This window comes from Lycium barbarum, chromosome 9, assembly GCF_019175385.1.
Source record: "Lycium barbarum isolate Lr01 chromosome 9, ASM1917538v2, whole genome shotgun sequence".
NCBI classification, from domain to species: domain Eukaryota; kingdom Viridiplantae; phylum Streptophyta; class Magnoliopsida; order Solanales; family Solanaceae; genus Lycium; species Lycium barbarum.
This window is the reverse complement of record NC_083345.1, coordinates 33050665-33070569: the sequence shown is the minus strand read 5'-3', so window position 1 is coordinate 33070569 and position 19905 is coordinate 33050665. Positions and strand designations below refer to the sequence as shown.

At 37.4% G+C, this 19905-nt stretch overlaps 1 protein-coding gene across 2 annotated transcripts; it reads left to right on the top strand.

Annotated features, from left to right (window-relative positions):
• Nucleotides 1–5099: 5099 nt before the first annotated feature.
• On the top strand, nt 5100–19316 carry LOC132611153 (polyadenylate-binding protein 1). Of its 2 annotated transcripts, XM_060325557.1 has the most exons (6): nt 5100–5444; nt 6092–6194; nt 15191–15258; nt 16215–16406; nt 16495–16619; nt 18893–19316. In XM_060325557.1, exons 1-6 carry the CDS (start codon nt 5301–5303, stop codon nt 18936–18938), a joined length of 678 nt encoding a protein of 225 aa, XP_060181540.1. In that variant the 5' UTR covers nt 5100–5300; the 3' UTR covers nt 18939–19316. The 2 variants fall into 2 exon arrangements, with proteins under 2 accessions (XP_060181540.1, XP_060181541.1); XM_060325558.1 differs by lacking the exons at nt 5100–5444; nt 6092–6194 and adding an exon at nt 12606–12840.
• Nucleotides 19317–19905: the final 589 nt, after the last annotated feature.

The following is a 19905-nucleotide window of genomic DNA, read 5'->3' as shown; positions in this document are numbered from 1 at the left end:
ACATCTGAACTATCATTTTGAACATAATATGACTGTTTTTATATAAATCTCACAATATGATTTTGATATCTGAAAATCTAGTTTGGGTTATGATCGGTCGTGCCTCCCCAAGTGACGTGTAGGCGCGTAGTTTGAAAACTATCTGAATACTTTGATTCGATCTGCCAGTTGGCCTATTTCTGTTCCGTTGAATCTGTACGACGATCTGTACGTATGTGGTTTTTCATTAATCAGTTCGTGCATGTGCTATGATTCCTTTCACCAGATCCCGGACCGGTACGTATATCGTGCGGTGGGCCGCCGAGCCCCATATGTGAATTCCGAAGTATGATGTGTCCGGTTCCGGGGTACTGTGTTATATGTCCGTCCCCGGTTACCGAGGATAAATTACGAAGTATGATGTGTCCGGGCTCGGGGTGCTGTGTTATCTGTCCGCCCCCGGGTACCGCGGTTATGTTATGATGTGTAACGGAGATCGGAGAAGAATTTCTGATATCTGACGTATTGTGGTGCCAATGGCAGGAGTGGCGACCACGTTCCTGTACCCTATGTGTGATTCTGTCTGTCTGTATGATTTACACTTCTGTCTGTCCGTCTGGATTATCTGACCGACGGGTTACGATTCTGTCTGTCCGTCCGGATCATCTGTCCGACTGGTTATGATTCTGTCTGTCCGTCCGGATCATCTGTCCGACTGGTTATGATTCTGTCTGTCCGTCCGGACCATCTGTACGACTGGTTATGATTCTGTCTGTCCGTCCGGATTATCTGTCCGACTGGTTATGATTCCGTATGTCCGTATGGATTCCGATTCTGTATGTCCGTAGGGATTCTGATTTTGTCTGTCTGGACCATGATTCTGTCCGTCTGTCGGGACTATGACTCTGTCTGTCCGGCTTATGAGCCTGTCTATTATATTTTTGTGCTTCCGGTCCAGATCATGATTTTGTTTGATATATTTCTGCTTTACATACTCGGTACATTTTTGTACTGACCCCCGGTTCTTCGGGGGCTGCGCTACATGCCCGCAGGTACAGACGCACCAGGTGATACGCCGCCAGCGTAGGTTTCTGACTCTGCTGGTTGAAGAGCTCCTTCGATTCGGAGCATATACTTTTGGTATATATCTTCTGTTCTTCCGTATGTTCTGTATGTATGGAAATTCTGGGTACGGCGGGGCCCTGTCCCGTCATATGATTCTGTATGTCTGTAGAGGCCTGTAGATAGATGTGTGGGTTACGGGTTTTGTCTGTATGTTAGCCTTATCGGCTTATCTGTAAATGTCTGCATGTTCAGGTATATACATATATATATGTTGCGCGCCTGTCGTATCTGTATCGGCCTACTTCTGTAACATCTGTTTAAAAAAAAAATCTGTATGATATGAGATTCGGCCAGGTAGGTATGTACGGGTACCCAGTTAGGGTACCAGTCGCGGCCCACGGAGTTGGGTCGTGACATAAAAGACCCCTGGAGATGGTTCTTAAAACTTTGGCAATCTATGAAGAGGTCTCTGGGCAACTTTTCAATAAAGAAAAAAGTTGTTTTGCAGTTGCTAACAATTCTAAGGCTGCTACTATCAATAAACTTAGAGCTATAACAGGTATGAACCATTAACAATTCCCAATCATATATCTTAGGTGCCTTCTCATCTCAGGTAAGAAGAAAATATCTCATTATTCTGATATTGTCAACAAAAAAATCTACAAAATTAGAGGTTGGCATATTAAAAATCTCTCAACTGATGGTACAACCATAATTATTAGACATGTTTTACTAGCTCTCCCTATTCATGTTCTAGCTGCTGCTAATCCTCCTAAAGGTACAATTGAGATCACTGAAAAATATATTGCAAGATTCTTTTGCCCTGGTCAGGAAAATGGAGGTAAGCATCACTAGTCTTCTTGGAATAATTTGTGCTTCCCTTACAGTGAAGGAGGTGCAGGTGCAAATTTCAGGTCTTTGACTAGTTCTCTATGGTGGATATTAAGGACCTCTAATTCTCTATGAAAAAAATACATGGAAGCAAAAATTTTCAGCAATATCCACCCTTCTATTGTGAACTGGAGTACTGGTCAATCTCAGAACTGGAAAACTATTTGCGGTATTAAAGAAGAGGTGGAAAACAAGATTTTGTGGAGAATTGGAAATGGTAAAGTATCATTTGGTATGATAATTGGACAAACCTAGGTCCTTTTTATCTACTACTAAATGGCAGAGCTCTCCAAGATCAAGTTAAGGTCCAAGATGTCCTTATAGATGGAGAATGGCACTGGAATATTTTACATAATCAACTGGATGACACTATAAAGTAGAAGATAAGAGAGATCAACATCAAGCTGGACAACAACAAAGTCGACAAGGCAATATGGATGCCAAACTAAACTAACAACTTCAGCGTTAGTTCTGCTCTAGAAACATTCAGACATAAGAAGGGTTTGAACAGATATATCAATTGTGTCTAGCACAAGGAAATTCCATTCAAGATTTCCTTTTTAACATGGAGAGCAATCCAGAATAAATTGTCTACAGAAGAGAGGGTGGCAAGATGGGAAATTGATAATGATACAAACTGTCACTGCTGCAACAACAATACTCAGAATCCAACAGTTGAAAACATTGATCATCTATTCTGTCTAGGAGATCTTGCAAGGAAAATTTGGATTTTCTTTATAGGTCTACTGGGGATTGATTACAACAACAATAGTCTCAAGATTCTACTACTCAAGTGGTGGAACTTTAAGGCTTATAACACAATTTCCAAATTTCTCACTAGAATTCTCCCTCTTATTATTCGTTGGGAACTGTGGAAATCAAGATGTAACAAAAGTTTGAAAACATCAGACCTTCATTTTATAGAACAAAAACTAACAATATATTTATTCTTTTGCAAATTCTAAATAAAAATTTTGGAAGAGCAAGGATAGGAGAAGAATGACAATGAATTTGCACAGCTTGTGGATGCAATGATAGAACAAAGGATCTCCAAGATTGTGGATCAAGCTTCCCTCACAAAATGTAAAACTTAATAGTGATGGAAGTTATACTCAAGGCATGTGTGGTGGAGGAGGTATCATCAGAATAATCAAGGAATGGTGACTTTTCCCTACTCCATTCCTTTGGAACCAAGGACAAGCAATATGGCTGAAGCAGCTGCCATGCTCTTTGGCCTAAAATAGTGTGCTACAAATGGTTTCAAATTAGCCCTGGGAGAAACTGATTCCCTCCTCATCACCAATTGCATAAGAAGGGAATGGAAAGTTTCATGGAAGATTAGCAACAACATAAATGAGATCCAGAAGCTAGTTGAAGAGCATGGATTTGTTATCAATCATTGTTTCATAGAAACAAACAGGCCTGCAGATAAATTGGCTACTCAGAGTCACAACTATGATATAGTCCATGTCTTCAATTCTTTTGCGAAACTCCCAAATCAAGTCAAAGGCCTCATCAACATGGATGCTTGGAACCTTCCCTCTTTTAGGATCAAAAGAGCCAAACCTGCTCGCATCATATATGATCCTCCTTAATCACTAAGCATAGGTTTTGTTTTTGGTTAGACTAACAATAGAAGTCTCTACTCAATGATCATGCACAAAATTTGGGATGATAAACTTAAATTGTAACTTTTTGCTCATCAATGATCAATGGAGACAATGTTTAACTAATAAAAAAATCATGGCCCATGGTAAAGTTCTCAATGCTTTATAATTTTAAAATTAACATATACAATATATTTTATATCATTTAAAAATAGACTTTTCGGTACTTTTTATGAAATAAAAACCTACCGAATAATTCGGTATGGTTATTAGTTTATACTTGAAACCTTTGGTTTCATTAAAAAGAATCTAAAAATTGGTTCGGTCGGTTTTCAGAATAGTTTTGACACCCCTACCTCTAATTACACTCAATTCCATACTGACCAAGTAACTACTTGGCCAGACAAATATGTCAAACAATGTAATTATATTCAATTACACACAAATCCAATTCCTAGGCAACTTTCCAAAGAGGCTCTAAGTTAAATCTAATCGAAGCACAAGTCAAGAGGGTGTTTGAATTTGCTTTTTACAAGTAGCTTATAAGCTAAAAATCATAAGTTGGAAATATCCAACTTTTGACTTATTTTTGTACTTTTTTTTTTGCCTAAAAGTAAATGATTTTAAGCACTTTCTGTCTTTGTCAAACATCACAAAAACTAGAAAAGAGGTTAAAAGTCAATAAACACTTAAAATAAGCCAATCTAAATTCGCAGGAATGCCCTTATTTTGGGGTGGTCTTTAATTTTTGCCCTTGGCTAGAACCCCTGGTTTCGAGTTCGAACAACCGCTCAGTAAAAAATTAAAAAAATTCGCAAGTTAAGAGTTTGGTTTCACAAAACAAAAATTTGCCTGCAAAACTACCTTCAGGCAGAGTTTGAAGAATTTGAAACTTTTGACTCAAAACTCTGCCTAATTGAGGCAAACTCTACCTTAAGGTAACTCTGCCTTAAGGCCTAATTTTGACCCGAACAGGCCTAACTTGCGAAATTGTTTTTTTTTTTATTAAGTCGGGGTTCGAATCCCAAATCTCATGATATTAGGTGAAATGGATAAAAAGACAACCAATTTGAGGGACAAAAATTAAAGACCAGTGCATTTGAAGCACACTCCGCACAAAAAGTTTATCTAAACACTCTCTTGATTTTTGGATCTATTTAGAGCCCGTTTGGATTGACTTATAAGTTGGCTTATAAGCTGTTTTCAGCTTTTTTGAGTGTTTGGCTGGCCAGCTTAAAGTCATTTTATACTTAAAATAAGCTCAAAAAAATAATTGAACCCATTTGACTTAGTTTATCTAAAGCAGCTTATAAGCTGAAAACAGCTTATAAGCCAAAAAAAATAAGTTGGACTACCCCAACTTATTTTTTTCAGCTTATAAGCTGCAAACAACTTTAAGCTGTAAGCCAATCCAAACGGGCTCTTAAACACCCATAGTTAAGTCTAACAGATCCATTTTCTCATTTGGATACTGGTTTATTACCGTTTTTGGCCCAAAAGAAAAGCGTGACCGAAAAATCCACACAACCTATAAGGAGTAAATAAATAATTACTATAACGATATATAAGTGAAAGGAGAGTTTCTAACTTGTCATCCTCTCCGTCGATCTCCGACCGACTTAATTCCCCCGCAAATCCCCCTAATTCCAAATCCGCCCTATTTCTAAACCTAGAAAAATCAATTTCACTGATCAGTATATAAATCTAACACTTTCTGTGTCATATACATACATAGAGTTAGAGAGAGAGAGGGGAGATATGGAGCACGAAGAGGAGAATGAATACGAGGAGCATGAGCACGAGGTTTACGGAGGTGAAATACCTGACGAAGAGGGAGAAATGGATGCCGAGTATGACACTTCTGCTGCTGCCCCTGAATCTGAGGATGATCCTAATGCTAAGGTTCTTTCTTACCCTTTGTATTTATTACTGCTACTTTTTGAGGTGTGTAACCCTAATGAGTTGTGTTTGCTAGCTGGTTAGAGTAATGCCCGGATTGCCTTGTACTTCCAGGATCGTATTAGTGTGCTGCAATTACTATTCCTTTTCTTCGTAATGCTTTGTCACGCTATCTTTAGTATTTTTCCATGGCTTTTGTATATCCGTCTGACCTTCTTTGTTACGTGTACACGCTACCTCCCAAGGTAGGGTTAAGGTTTGCGTATACTTTACCCTCCCAGACCCCACTTTGTGGGATTATACTGGGTATGTTTTTGTAGTAGTAATGTATAGATTAGTTATGTATTATTTTATGAACGTATTAGTTATGCAGAGTTTAGTTATTCCATCTTCGATCTTGGAAAATATAATACGTAGATTCCCTCATAACTTATATATGAATTAGTTATGCGGGTTTCTAAATTGTAAACCAAACACCTTATTAATTCTATACATGAATAACTTACCTCCTAACCAGCTACCAAACGTGGTATTACTTATGCAGGATTTGATACATGAATAACTTGCCTCCTAACTAGTTACCAAACGACTCTTAATCATTTATCTGATGGTGTGTGTGTGTGTGTGTTTTTTTTTTTTTTTTTTTGTAGGAGTTAGAGAATATGAAGAAGAGATTGAAGGAGATTGAGGATGAAGCAGGAGCTCTTCGCGAAATGCAGGCCAAAGTCGAGAAAGAAATGGGCTCTGCACAAGGTTTTACTCATTTGGCAGTGCATCTCTCTATTTTTCAAACACTTTGCACTACTGATATGTCTTGAAAGTTCAACCGGAACTTAAATTAAGAAACATCCCTTGGTCTTTGCACTGCCAAGCAAGAGATATTCTCAGGACACGCTTGTTTATTCTTGTTTTTATCTTAGAAAACGAACAATTAAATCTGCCAGTGATGCGTGGATCAAGTTTATGATCTCTCGTGTCTCCTTATTTTCCTTTTTCCATCTAGTTTAGTTGTCCCTGTAAGTAGTGGTGTATACTCTTTTTATATAAAAAAAAAAAAAAAAAAAAAGGAAAAAAATGTAGGGGCTTATAAGGTCTTATCGAGGTGATGGAGGAAAAGTGATTATTCTCATGAAAATTATGCTGCTAAACAAGAATTTTCCATTGCAAGACGTAGAAGCATGAAGGTGGTTAAGAGTATTTGCAGGTTGACTGTGTATGAGGCCTTAGCATAGGTTGTATTGCAAGGTCCAAGCTTTATGGAGAGGGTTGAAAGCAGATAAACATGGGGTGTTGGAAGGGGGGTGGAGAACTGATGATATCGCTATGCTTTTTGGGTGTGGACTGTGGAGGAATATCATAAAGGATGGGTAGATTTCTTTGAACAGATCTCCTCTGGGGTAGGGATTTGGAGGAGAGTTAGTTTTGGGGGACCTAAGTGGCGTGGGGTCTACTTGCTAAAAGATGAATTTCCAACCCCATGCCAAAGGGAGGTGACAGTCCAACATATGAGGGGGACACAAGGGGGAGAAACCCTTTGGGATTTGAGATTAATGAGGGATTTCCAGGATTGGGAGGTGGATGAGTTTCAAAGGTTGCTCGCTTCTCTTCATAAGCACTGTGGCCCAGTCGATAGACCTGATACTTGAGATGGAATTTGGGGAACAAATGTGTGTTCTCTGTTAAGTCCTATTACGAGAAGCTATTGGTGAGGGTTGAGGAGGTCTTTCCTGTGGAGTCGATTTGGATATTTAAGGTGATGAGGGAGGTGCTTTTTTCACCTGGTTAGCTGCTAGAGGGGTGATCTTGACGGCGAAAAATCTTATGAAACGAAAGGTTGTTTGCATCAGCTGGTGCTATGCAAGGAGGTCGGTGAAGATGTTGATCATCTTCTCTACGCTCTACAGTGCAGCCTGGCCATGAGACTGTAGTGTGATGTTTTTAGTTGGTTTGATATGTCAGGGTGATGCCTAGATCTGTAAAGGACTTGTTGTTAGGTGGAAAGTTGGAAGAAGAAGGAGAAAGCGTAGGGCCGGGAATATTGCTCCTCTGGCTCTAATGTGGATTATTTGGAGAGAGAAAAACAGTAAAGCATTCAAAGGAGTAGTCCCCGTAACCTTATTTATTTTTGGTGCACCCATGTAGTTCCTGATATATAGAGGATTGGGTGTCTTTTGTAGAGAACCATATCTTTTTGTAGGTTCTTTACATTTTGGTATACGACTTGTGTACGGTCGATTTTGGCCTTGTTGATTAATAAATATGCTTACTTGATAAAAAAGCATAGGTGTATTGCTAGTGCTGTACAGCCTAACTTAGAATTGCCTTTTCTTCTTTGCTCTGGTTGACTAAGCGCCGCAGCATATTGGCAAAAATTATCCAATTAATCTTTTAAGCTGCTTCTTTGCAGTACTTGCAAGAGGTTTGCGGACTAGGTAAGTTAGTTTTTGTCACAATTGCTGATTATTTTTTGCCATACTGTTAACTTTGATAACATAGAATCATCTCAATTTCAGAATAAAAAATTTCTTTTTAGTTGGAACTTTTAGCTGATCTCTGCAAGTGCAAACAGTATAATATATAATTAAAATGTGAAAGGAAGACGAAATTCTAAACATTGAACATTTTGGTGAAGAAAATGTGAGCCAAGTGCACAGGTCTATTGTTGGGAAGCAAGTTGCATAGTTGGGATGAGAGCTCTGTTTGTGGTTTCTGAATAATGTGAATCAGCAAAGGAATAATGCTCTATCCATAGTTATGTTTACTTTGGGTACATCATTTTTGGGGGTTGCTTCTGTTAAGTTTTAGCTAGAGCTTGATCTGGTTCCTAAACCTTACCTTATCAAAAAAAAAAAAAAAAAGTAGAGCTTGATCTGGTTCCTGACTTCCTGCTGCCTTGAGGCTGTAATCCCTCTGAAATTATTATTAAGGTACTAATTCTCCTGGAGGGGTATGTGTTCACAGTTTGCCAAACCATATCTCAGTGGAACCAAGTCGAAATAGAATCACCAAATGTTGTCTGATTTATATAGCAATACAACAAAAGCATGATCAGATAATTTTTAACCTTTTTTTTAATATAAAAAATCTTGATAATAGCATCCTGAATCAGAAAAGATCATGTGTTCCGAGTCTCTCTCATTTGTGTTTTTTTTTTTTTTTTTGGGGGGGGGGGGGGGGGGGGGGACACTTGTCCAGTAGAAGAGAGGCCACTTTATGAGATGCAATTTAATTATCTTGCCTTGTCAAAAAAATTAGATGCAATTGAAGTTGTGATTTCCGTCGCATTATGCAGCTATAGGAAATCAAGTTGTTTTGTCACTAACAGTTTGTGCTTCTAGAGCAATGCAAGTATTTGATTCTATAGAATGTTTTTTAAATCAGTGTAATTATTCATTGTAAGAATATACTATATGAATCCAAGTTTGCAAGGAAGGAAAGATTAAGCTTGGAAGAATATCAGGTAGGTAGTTCATTATTCATGAAGGGTAAAATTAGCAAGTCTGAGTTATACTACTTTATAGCATATCAGCTTTAGACAGTTTAATTTCCTAATTTGAATTCTGTTTGGGAGAGCTTAATATTAAACTATGATTTTTTTCGTTGATAATTTTTGGTGTAAAAGGAGTTGATAAAGGATAATGAAACCCTTTTACAATTCGTGGAATCTTTTGTATTGATAGCCAGGTTTCTTTCTCTTTTTATTTTTTATTTTTCTCCTCTTCTCTAGAATTTTTATCGTAATCATGGCACCTGCTTAATGCTGGTTTTTGACATCAATGATACTTGCCACTTCAAAAAAAAAAATAGAAACTCAAAAAAAAAAAGTATTTTATTTTTGAAATATCACCAAGTGCTGGAAACTGTACAAGTACACTGATTGGTGTTTTCCTTCCTTATAAGCAGTCTGTGAAGTCCGAAGAGTATCAAAATGCACTTTTCAAGTTACACCAAAAGTCTAACAACTTTAAGCTTCTAAATTTTATACAATGAGTTGCAATTGCTTTTCCTTCAAAGCATCTTGAGTTTCTTTCCTTCCAAAATTTCCACATTATGCATAATGGAACAGTGTACACCATGTGGGTTGTAGTTGACTTCTCGAGCTGCTTATGACCTCCTTAAGATGTTAGTGTATGACTTTATCTGTCTTAAATATTCAACCGTCATTATGCTTGAAGAGAAGTACAAAAGTTTTCTGATTTAGCAGTTTAGAAAACTCAAAGAAATATTATCAAATAAAGCTTACAAGATTCACTCTTCAAGTATTGAACGTAAGAAACTCTAGCTTGACCTTTGACAAGTATCAGTTCATACAATCTGATTTTTCTGATGGTTAGACGACATCGCCAATTGTAATTAACTACTACTCCCTCTGTTTCAATTTATGTGAACCTATTTCCTTTTTAGTCCGTGCCAAAATGAATGACCTCTTTCCTAATTTGGAAACAAATTCACTTTATGAAATGATTTACAGCCACACAAATATTCAAGACTTATTTTGAACCACAAGTTTCAAAAGACTTCACTCTTTCTTAAATGTCGTGCCCAGTCAAATGAGTTCACATAAATTGAAGCGGAGGGAGTATATTTTAACAAATATTGTGCTTAAGCTAGGTGGCTGTGAGAAAGAAATTTATGTTTCATGATTAATGGAGTTTGAAATATATTTGTCAACCTCACCTCGTGAATTGTTTCGAGGTTCAGTAGTTTATTTGTTGACAAATTACTTTTGGAAGGTTTTATATGCTAATTCAAAGGCTCAAAAACTTGTCAAAATTGGAATTTTTGTTTTGACCTCTCAATTCGTGTGGTATATTTTTTAAAGAGTTGTTATTTGCAGAACTATTACACATTTCAATTTGGTCGGAAAAGATTTTTTGAGTCTGCGACCCAGTTTTTGGTAAAAGAAAACTGAGTTATGCTACAGAATGATTGGGATTGTATCTCTCTGCTGCAGTTGTGGTTAGGTAACTCATGGTTGGAAGATGTACTAAAGTTAATTCTTGCTATGGTGGAGCAATGCTTAGTGCTGCAACTTTGTAAATAGGCTTTGACGTGAATGGATGCACTCACTTGGAAATCTCGATTTTACTTGTATAAGAATCCAACTTATCAAAAAGAAAAAAAAAGAAGAGAAATTTAAATAGGAATCCAACTAAAAACCTTTTACCTTTGTCTAGTTGTTTGTCATCAATTCCTCTAGAGTTGTTGGGATGTCCACTCGAGGAGCAAGATGAATATTTTAATGGTAGTGCATGTTGTAGTACAAAGATAGCTACATGGTAGGTGCAGCAAGCTAAAGTAGCTGTTGCAAAGGCTTTTCCTTTCTTCACTTGAAGAAGATGGGATTGATGGTTGTTAGGTGGACAAAATCATAGAATGAGGTGCTTCAGGGATTCGATTTAGGATTTCACTGGGTATGTTGTTGTTACTCTTAAAGCCTAACCTTCTTCGTTTGAAATTTTTTATTGCGTCAATGCAATTCAATTTGTTGATTCGAGTAAATGGTGATATTTTGTTAACCCTCTGCAAGCAGAAGCAGCTGAGACCCTTCTTCGTGCACCAGCACACAAGCCCTTAAATTGGTATCCTTTGACCAAGCTTATGCCCCTTTCATTAACGAGTAACGAGATTCAGGTATTGGGTTGGGAAATCAAAATTTTCATATTTGCCTCATGTGGTCACATTTTCTATTGTAGAACAGGCTTAATTCTTTCTCTCTAGCTTAACTATCTTTCTCTAATAGCTTTGGTCCTTGAAAAACAGATGTAATTATGCTTGTTATTCTGGAAGTGTGGGATTACATTGGGTATGTTGTTGTTATTCTGGAAGTCTACTCAGGAACCTACAAGAGAATCAGTCAAGGACAGAAACTTTTTGGTCCTGATAATGTGATCACCACAATTTTGAAGCTCATTATGGCGTCAATTTTTTTCTTAATCCCTAACCTCAAGGGGTTAACCATCTTTTGATTAACTATTAAAGAGAGGCAATAAGGCATAGCATTGACTCCATCTGGAGAAAGCTCTATAATGATAAGGATTTGGCCAGTACAAAGTAAAATTATTACTGAAAACATGCAAGAGAAAACTGTTACCTTCTCCAAAAAAACATGCAAGAGAAAACAAAGAACTAGGTACACGGCGGCTTTCTCTTACCCCAAATATCATGGGTCTGCTTATCTTCAAAAGTCTTGTTCAACCTTACCAGCTGGCTCAATGGTGCGGGAAGGATCATTTTGGGTTACCTTTTCTTGGTCTCATTAGTTCAAGTGATATATCATATAGGTGCTTGGATCTTCATAAAAAAGAGCTACATGGTTGGAAAAGTGTGTTTCTAATGCCTACTATATTAAGTATCTTCTTAATCAATGTATAAGATGTTTTAAGCTTATTTTCTTTGGTTCAGTCATTTTCTTAAAGTTGCTCTTAATTTCTTATGGAAACAAATGAAAATATTGGTTTCCCTCATAAATGCTTGATCTTCTGTCCTAATTGAGAACAAATTCCATGTAGCTTCAGCTTAGACTCTCTTGTTGTTGCAAATTTGGAGTCTTTCTAGACATTCTTCTACTTGATTTCCAGGAGTCTTAGTTTCGGTTGTACCTATGAACAAATCTTTCTTGTCCAAAGTCTGTTCTAATTGTGTCTTACTGCGAAACTCAAGAGTTCTTTTCTTCTCAAACTTGGGATTATCTACATATGATACTAGTGCATGAATGCCAAAACTGTAATATTAATTCAAATATTTGTCGTTCAAGCCTCCCGATTCTAGACCAGGTAGATATAGTTAGCACACTAATAGCTGTGGAATTTTTACAATAACTAGTTTCCGGATTTTCTCCTGCGTTCAACGGTGGGACTAGTTATTCTTGTATTGTAGAAAAAATTTCATTCGTGAACAGTGGATTCTGTTCCTCCGATATTGATTATGTTATGAGGAGCTTGGCTCAACTAATGTAATAGTGTAATACATTAGTAAATGAATCTTGTTACAGAAATCCCAAGTTTATCTTCTGGACATCTGTCAGTTTGATGACAAAGTTATCTACCTGCAAAAATAAGTATTTATTGCAATTTTTCTGTATGTCCTTAATAGACTTTAAAAGTACCGTCACGCCAAATAAACCCCTCCTTGTCTCCTTTCTATTATTAAATGGCTTTGACCACTTGTTTGCCCCGGAGAATTTGATTTCTTCGAAAAGATCGCTCCTTTACATCTTCATTTCTGTCACCCTATTCAACTTAGATCTTCTTGTTGGACAGCTAAACCTTGGTCTCTAGGTTTTCCTTCATCTGTTCTTCCAATCACCTATAAGACGAGATATCTTGCAGGAAGATGACTGGAGAAGTTCGCTGCTTTGAACGTAAACAATCTTTGTGGCCGACTCCAGCGCCTAAGAGTGGGCTTTCGTTTCTTTTGTTTCTTTTTCCTTTTTTGCACTCTGTTCTTTTAATCATATATTTATCTAGAAAAAGAATCTACTTCAAGGTGAAAATGGTTGTTTGTTTGTTCCTCTTTTCTTTGATTTATTAGTTTCTTTCTGCCTTCCTCCTTTTTTGTGTCTATTATCTATATTCATCCTGTAATCGGCCTGATTTTCTAGATCCTCATCCTCTTTCAGAAATTCTTTGAGTTGCTATTTCTTGTTGGACACACAGTTGCTTGTCATTTTGTCCGGTTTCTTTTTTCCCTCTCCCCTTTTTTGTCTTTGCTATATCCTTGCTGTAATCAGCATGCTTTTGTAGATCTAGACCATCCTTGTATGAAAATTCTTTTAGGTGCTAATTCTTGTTGGACAGACTAGCTTGTCATTTAACTTCTCAAAGGAAAAAAACTATTATTTGGCCCGTGAATTTTGTTATAGTTGATTACTCCTCTGTTTCTTGGAGGTACAAATGTGATTCTGGTCTAGTGTAAATGGGAAATTCGGCTGCACCGATTGGGTATCTAGAGAATTTGATATATGCAAAGGGAAAGAAATGAATTAGACCAAACCGTGGTCAATAATACGTGACACATTTGGCTTGCATTAGCTACCCATTAACATTAGGAAATGGGGAAAAAGAGGATGCATTTATTGTAATAAACGTTCTTAATTTGTACTTCCCCCGTCCCAAAAAGATTGTCTTACTTTCCTTATTAGTTTGTTCCAAAAAGATTGGCCCATTTCTATGTTTAGAAACTATTTAACTTTATGAGATAGACCTTGTGGGTTGGCGTAACTGGTAAAGTTGCTGCCATGTGACCAGGAGGTCACGGGTTCGAGCCGTGGAAACAGCCTCTTGCAGAAATGCAAGGTAAGGCTGCTTACAATAGACCCTTGTGGTCTGGCCCTTCCCCGGACCCCGCGCATAACGGGAGCTTAGTGCACCGGGCTGCCCTTTATTTAACTATATGAGATAATTTACAGCCAGACAAATATCTAAGGCTTGCTTTGGACCACACATTTCAAAAGTCTTCCTTTATTTCTTAAATTCCGTGCCACGTCAAATTAAGACAATCTTTTTGGGACTGAAGGAGTAGCTCATTTCATGATGATTATATGAGAAATTCAGTGCCATTGGAAGTCATTATTTTGTTGCTTAAAGTGACGAGCAAAAGTAAGCAAGGGGTTATGACGAGCAAAAGTAAGCAAGGGGTTATCACCTTATGGGTGAAGCATTGTGATTTATGTAGAGAGGGACAAAATGATCTCAGCTAGAAGTAGTTGAGTCTTTATTCGACTATAAAAGGAAAAAAATAGATAAAAACATGGAAAATAGTATGCCGTTACGCTTTTACCATTTTTCATTGTTTTCTTCTCCTCGAGGTTTAACACCTGCTCTACTGCTGTGATAAATTTAAAAAAAAGATCTATTGTTTCTGTTTCTCTACTTCTTTTGATTTACGTCTTTCTTCTTTTTCCTCTTCAAACAATGCATTTTTCTTCTTCTCTTAGCGTGTGAGTCTTTCTCGTTTGGACTTCTTCGTTCCCCCTCTTTTACTCTCTTAGTACATTTGTTTGAGTAATTATTATGGAAGTATGTGTTGCAAATTAATTCTTTTCTTATCAGTTATCATTTGCAAATTGAAAACCAATATCATTGATGTTATTGTTGTATGTCCTTGTTGAAAATACATGTTATGATGTTTAATTTGAATTGTTGGATTAATATTTTCATTACACTGGGTGATAGCATTTGTGATTATAATTGCGATTTGATACTTTAATTACTTAATTACTTCATCAAAAAAACAAATTACTTAATTCATATATGTTACATGATCTTATCAAAAAAAAATTCATATATTTGATTTTTATGTTTCCAGTATAGGCGCTTCACTCCAAAAAAGTGGAGTTTGCTTCTTGTCGTTTGCTTAAAGCCTCATAGGACCAGTCACATTTTGCCTTTAGCTTTTTAGAAACATGAGTGAAACTTTAGGGTGCTTCTGAAGGTCTCTCAATTCTCTGACGCATAGAAGTGCAGTGAATGTGTTTAAGTTATCTTAGGTTTTGGACTTTTGTTTTTGAAGAGAGTGTGTGGATGTGTGTGTTAGGAATTTTTTTTCTTTAATACCAAAAATTACACCCCCCGCCCCCCCTCCCAAACAAAAATACACACGCACACACCAAAGAACCAGGGAAATCCAAACAATCTTCTGTGATTTCTTGTCCAAAATGTTAGATTTGAAGTGAGGAGATACATATTGTCAAAATTGCTTATGGGGTATTTGTTATTCATAAATTTTGCTCATGTGCATGTGTGCAGATCCAACTGCTTCTGCTAGTCAGGCTGAAAAGGAGGAGGTGGATGCACGATCCATATATGTTGGTAATGTGAGGTTTATCGCCTTTCCTCAAAATGTAAATTTGTTTTTCTGTATGTGACGGATTTATCTTATTAGCATCTTCCTGCTCTTCGTAATGCTTACATTGTGTTAATTAACGACAGGAATTAATTTTTAGTTTAACCTTATCGGATTATTTGCTTTCCCATTTTAATCCAATGACAGAAACTGCAGATTACTTTATTGCTCAAAAATTTATTGCCAGTAGCTTTTTTCCCTCCTATTTTACATTATTAGTTGTTCTTTAACAGTGTAACATGCAGCTTTAACAGGAACTCACCTAGAAAGCAATAATATTGTTGGACTTCCTAGAACAAACTTACTTTTGCGTATCAGTCGTCAAATTGCTTTACTTCCATTTTTTTTTTTCATTATGGGCAGAAAATTGGTTTTTTGCTCTTCTACTTGTTCTTTTACCTTTTGTTTTCTGTTTTTCTCTCTCAGTTTTGCTCTTCTCGCTTTAGGTTGCAATATTTTGTGTGCAGAAGAATGAATCCTTGGGATAAGTTTGTCCAGAAATGCATGACATGTTAAGGGAACTCTTTAGATTGTTTGGTCTGGATGTTTCACTTTCGGGATTAGTTGCTGCATCTTGCCGTTAGGTTGTGTTGCTTTATTGACAGCTAACCTCATATTAAGGCATGAACTAGCAAAAGAACAAGATATTGTTCCCTGCACATCTTACAAAAGTAGCACCAATTATGTTAGTTAAAGACATCTAAGAAGCCCCGCATTCTTAGTCTTTAAAATGTAGTTTGATAAATGTAATGCTATATGCGTTATACTCCCTATATGGCTCAAGCTTTTGGGATTGGATATCTGAAGCGAGGCAATCCCTCCCGCCCAAACCTAAACTCCCGCTTACCCATCTCTTGTGAAAATGTTTGGCAGAACTATCGTTTGACTTTTTTTTTTTATTATTATTTTTATTCATTTCAACTTCAGGTAGATTACGCTTGCACGCCTGAGGAAGTGCAACAACATTTCCAATCCTGTGGCACTGTTAACAGGGTAACTATCCTGACTGACAAATTTGGCCAGCCGAAAGGGTATGCTTACGTTGAATTTGTTGAAATGGAGGCTGTTCAAAATGCACTTCTGTTGAATGAATCAGAGCTTCACGGGCGGCAGTTGAAGGTCCATACTCCATAGTAATCATCTTAATGATTTGTTGACTCTGTTTCACCTTCTAGACCTTCTACCACTGTGTCTTTTTGTCATGTAGGTATCCGCGAAGCGGACAAATGTTCCTGGTATGAAGCAATTTCGAGGAAGGCGATTCAATCCTTATGCAGGATTTCGCCCTCGACGTCCGTTCGTGCCTGGTGCTCCAGTATTTCCACCTTTTGGGTAATCAACTATGATGCTATCCTTCAGAACCTTTATTTTGTTGTGCCAAAATATACATAGACGTACGCGCGTGTGTGTATACACATTGAAATGGAACTATTAATGCTGCTTCTTCTATATTCTACGATGCTTCAGCGACCCCTCCCCTTGGGTCTTCTTCCTAAATTTTCTTTTTCGACAGCTGAGGATTTTAGTTACATCACTTGAACTTTTGGTTCCATGGCTATTTGTGTTTTGGAAAGTTTGAGAATGCAAGAGTGATACTGTTTTATTTGCTACATGGAGCAATTTCTTTTTCCCTTTGTTTCCTGTTTCTTTTCTTTTTTGTTTGTCTAGGGTATGGGGATGCTTAAAAGGTGTATCAAGATATGAGCAGTTCATAGTACAGCTAGCCACCCTAGATGCTAGATGAGCTACGTAATCATGAAAAAAATCAAGGAATTTTCGACTGTAAAAATATGCAAGTGTCTTATGTGACGAGTAACGTCGGTGGTTTTGTATTTGGGGAAAGAGCTAGAAGTATTTTAAAAAATGGGTTGCAAAAGAAAAGGATAAGGCATACAACCTTGTCTCTGTCAATCTTGATCTTTCTGTGAAGTACAACCTCCCCTTCTCTACCCCAACCAAAAAAGAAGAGGCATCAAATTGATTACTTGTCTAACCCACAAAGGTAGGGATAAGGTCTGCGTACTTCTTACCTTCCCTAGACGCCACTTGTGGGATTACACTGGGTATGTTGTTGTATCCGAAACATAGTGGATCTTTGCTCGACTGTTCATTTGGGGCGAGATATCTTTGATCTCTAGGATCAGGAGCAAAGAGATGCTGGGGACAGAGCTCAGGGCAGTTTCCATCCTGACCAACAATATTCTCCTGGCCCTTGTCACTTCAGTAAACACTGAACTAATGCTCAGCTTATCTCCTTCTTACTCTTGGAATTTCATTTAAGTTCCAGTAATCTTGTCAGTTGCAACTTCGTATGTCATTTATCTATCTGTCAATTTCTGAAGGAAGCCAAGTTGAATGTTAAGTGGTACCCCAACATGGATACTACCAATTCTGAATGCTTTATGGGGTGTGCACTACCACACATTTTTTTTTTTTTTTGAGAAGGTAACATACTTGAACACGTGCTTGTTTGAAGTACACTGTTGCCCCTGCCTACATGAGCAGTAGTCCAGAGCTCCCTGCCACCCAAAATGGAATCTAGGGTTGTCTTTGGTTGACTGTGTTTTTAGGCTTACTGCCTTTAAACAAAGTAGGATGTTGGATTTATCATAAAAAGCCAGAGCATGTGCCATGGTAATTCTCTTGATCGGAAATAGTAACTTTTGTGTTTAATGTTCTCTTCAGCTCTGTTGGTATTTTGACTAAATATGGCCTGAAGCCCTACGCTTCTGGATTAGCAGCTCAGCTACTCGAACTTGTCTATTTTCAAGTTTATCAGTGTGCTTCAGAAGATGAAACCTAGGGTCTCATCATATTGATGGAAGGATTAAGTCAACAGTTCACTAAAATAAACTAGATGCCTCCTTCGATGTCTAATGTATATTACACAATCACGGTTACACATACCTATCAAAAAATGCGTCACTTAACTGGTTTTTTAAGACGTGTGACTAAAATGTTAAACGAGAATAATATTAAACTTACACTTAGTTTTTTTTTTTTTTTTTAATTGCACTAACACTATATTGATTCAACATATGTTGGTTATAAGATTTGTTGTATTATATTTTCTATTATCCTATACATATCCTGATGGACTGGTCCTAATCTTTTTAGTATCAAAGAGAAATGAAACTGGTCGGAATGCTTTATGCCTTCCAGAACATAGAGCTGAACTTCCCTAGATTTGAATGGAAAGAGTAATTCTTCAAATATTTGTTGATTTGGATTATAGTATTCCTAATTAGCATGCGCTCGTTTGTCCTCCGTGACTCTTCACTCTTGTAAGCTATAAGGGGTCGTTTGGTTGGAAACAAGTTATCCCAGGATAAATAATTTATCCTGGGATTAGTTCTCAGTTCTCCCACAGGGATAAAATAACACTACAATCCCGTGATAACTAATTCTGGGATTGGTTATACCACGATTTTATTCCAACCAAACGTGGGATGAACTCATCTCAAATATAATCCTTGGACTATTTATCCTTATCCCTCGTACCAAACGAGCCCTAGTAGTATAACAGTTGTGGTTTTTACTCACTTTTGTGTTATGTTCACTGCTGTGGTTAGTTGACAAGTGTTCTGTTCTTTTCTGATTTACAGAAGGGTTCCAAGATTCAGACGCCCCATCCGCTACAGGCCATACTAGTGGATCTTACTCCGGATTGCTGGCCTTCCTTGTAGAAGTGAAAGAGGCATCTGCTTGTTTTACTCTCTTTGGTTTCCTAGGGAAGGCAAAGGATGTTATATTTCAAATTTTCTGTACCATTTAAGTCATGACTCAAGGGGGCTGACATAAATTTCAGCTCTGTTGATCATGTTTTAGGTTTGTGGGGATACCGATGTTTGTTTCTATTACTGGCTTGCTCAGGTGCTTGCATGTTGGGCAGCAAAAGGAAAAGACAGCAAATAGATACTTCTTGTAGATGGTTGTGTTCTCTTTGAATTATGTCCCCTGATTTACTGGGTAACGAAAGGTGTGTTTTAAGTTTGACGAGTATCTAATGTGGTCGAGACTCTTGAGCTACTCTCTCCCAAGCTCCCTGGTACTCGTTATGAATGCATAATGATCAAAATCAGAGGGAGAAGGGAAAAAACTTAAGACGACTGGTCCAAATTCTAGTGGCTACATACATTCCATTGACGAGATTTAGTGGAACCACAATGGCATTTAGTTTTCCAGTAGTTGAAAGAAAAAAACCTATTGCATGTCGGAGTAAATACAAAATGCTTTGATCTAGTTTAATGAAGACTGTGCACTGAGCGGTAAAGCGTCTTGTTAGCATAACAATTGGAGTAGCCCAAGTAGGTAAATTCAATTGGATGATTGCACAAACTGATCACTTTTTGTGTTGGCATTTAGATATTGTTTCCAGTTTTGGTAATTGCGCGGGAAGTCTTTTTAAGTTTAATTAATGAAAGAAGTTTGGAGGAAACTATGCTTAAATTGAGCAACAAAAATAGTGGTGAGATGAACTAAAATTGGTGAACTGAGGCATGCAAGTCACGCTGTATTTGTATAACTTCATGTTGCATTGGATTATTTATAAATCTTGCCGGATAGTCATGATTTATATGTGGTGTTTTGAGGCAAAATCTTCTAATTATAAGTTTTG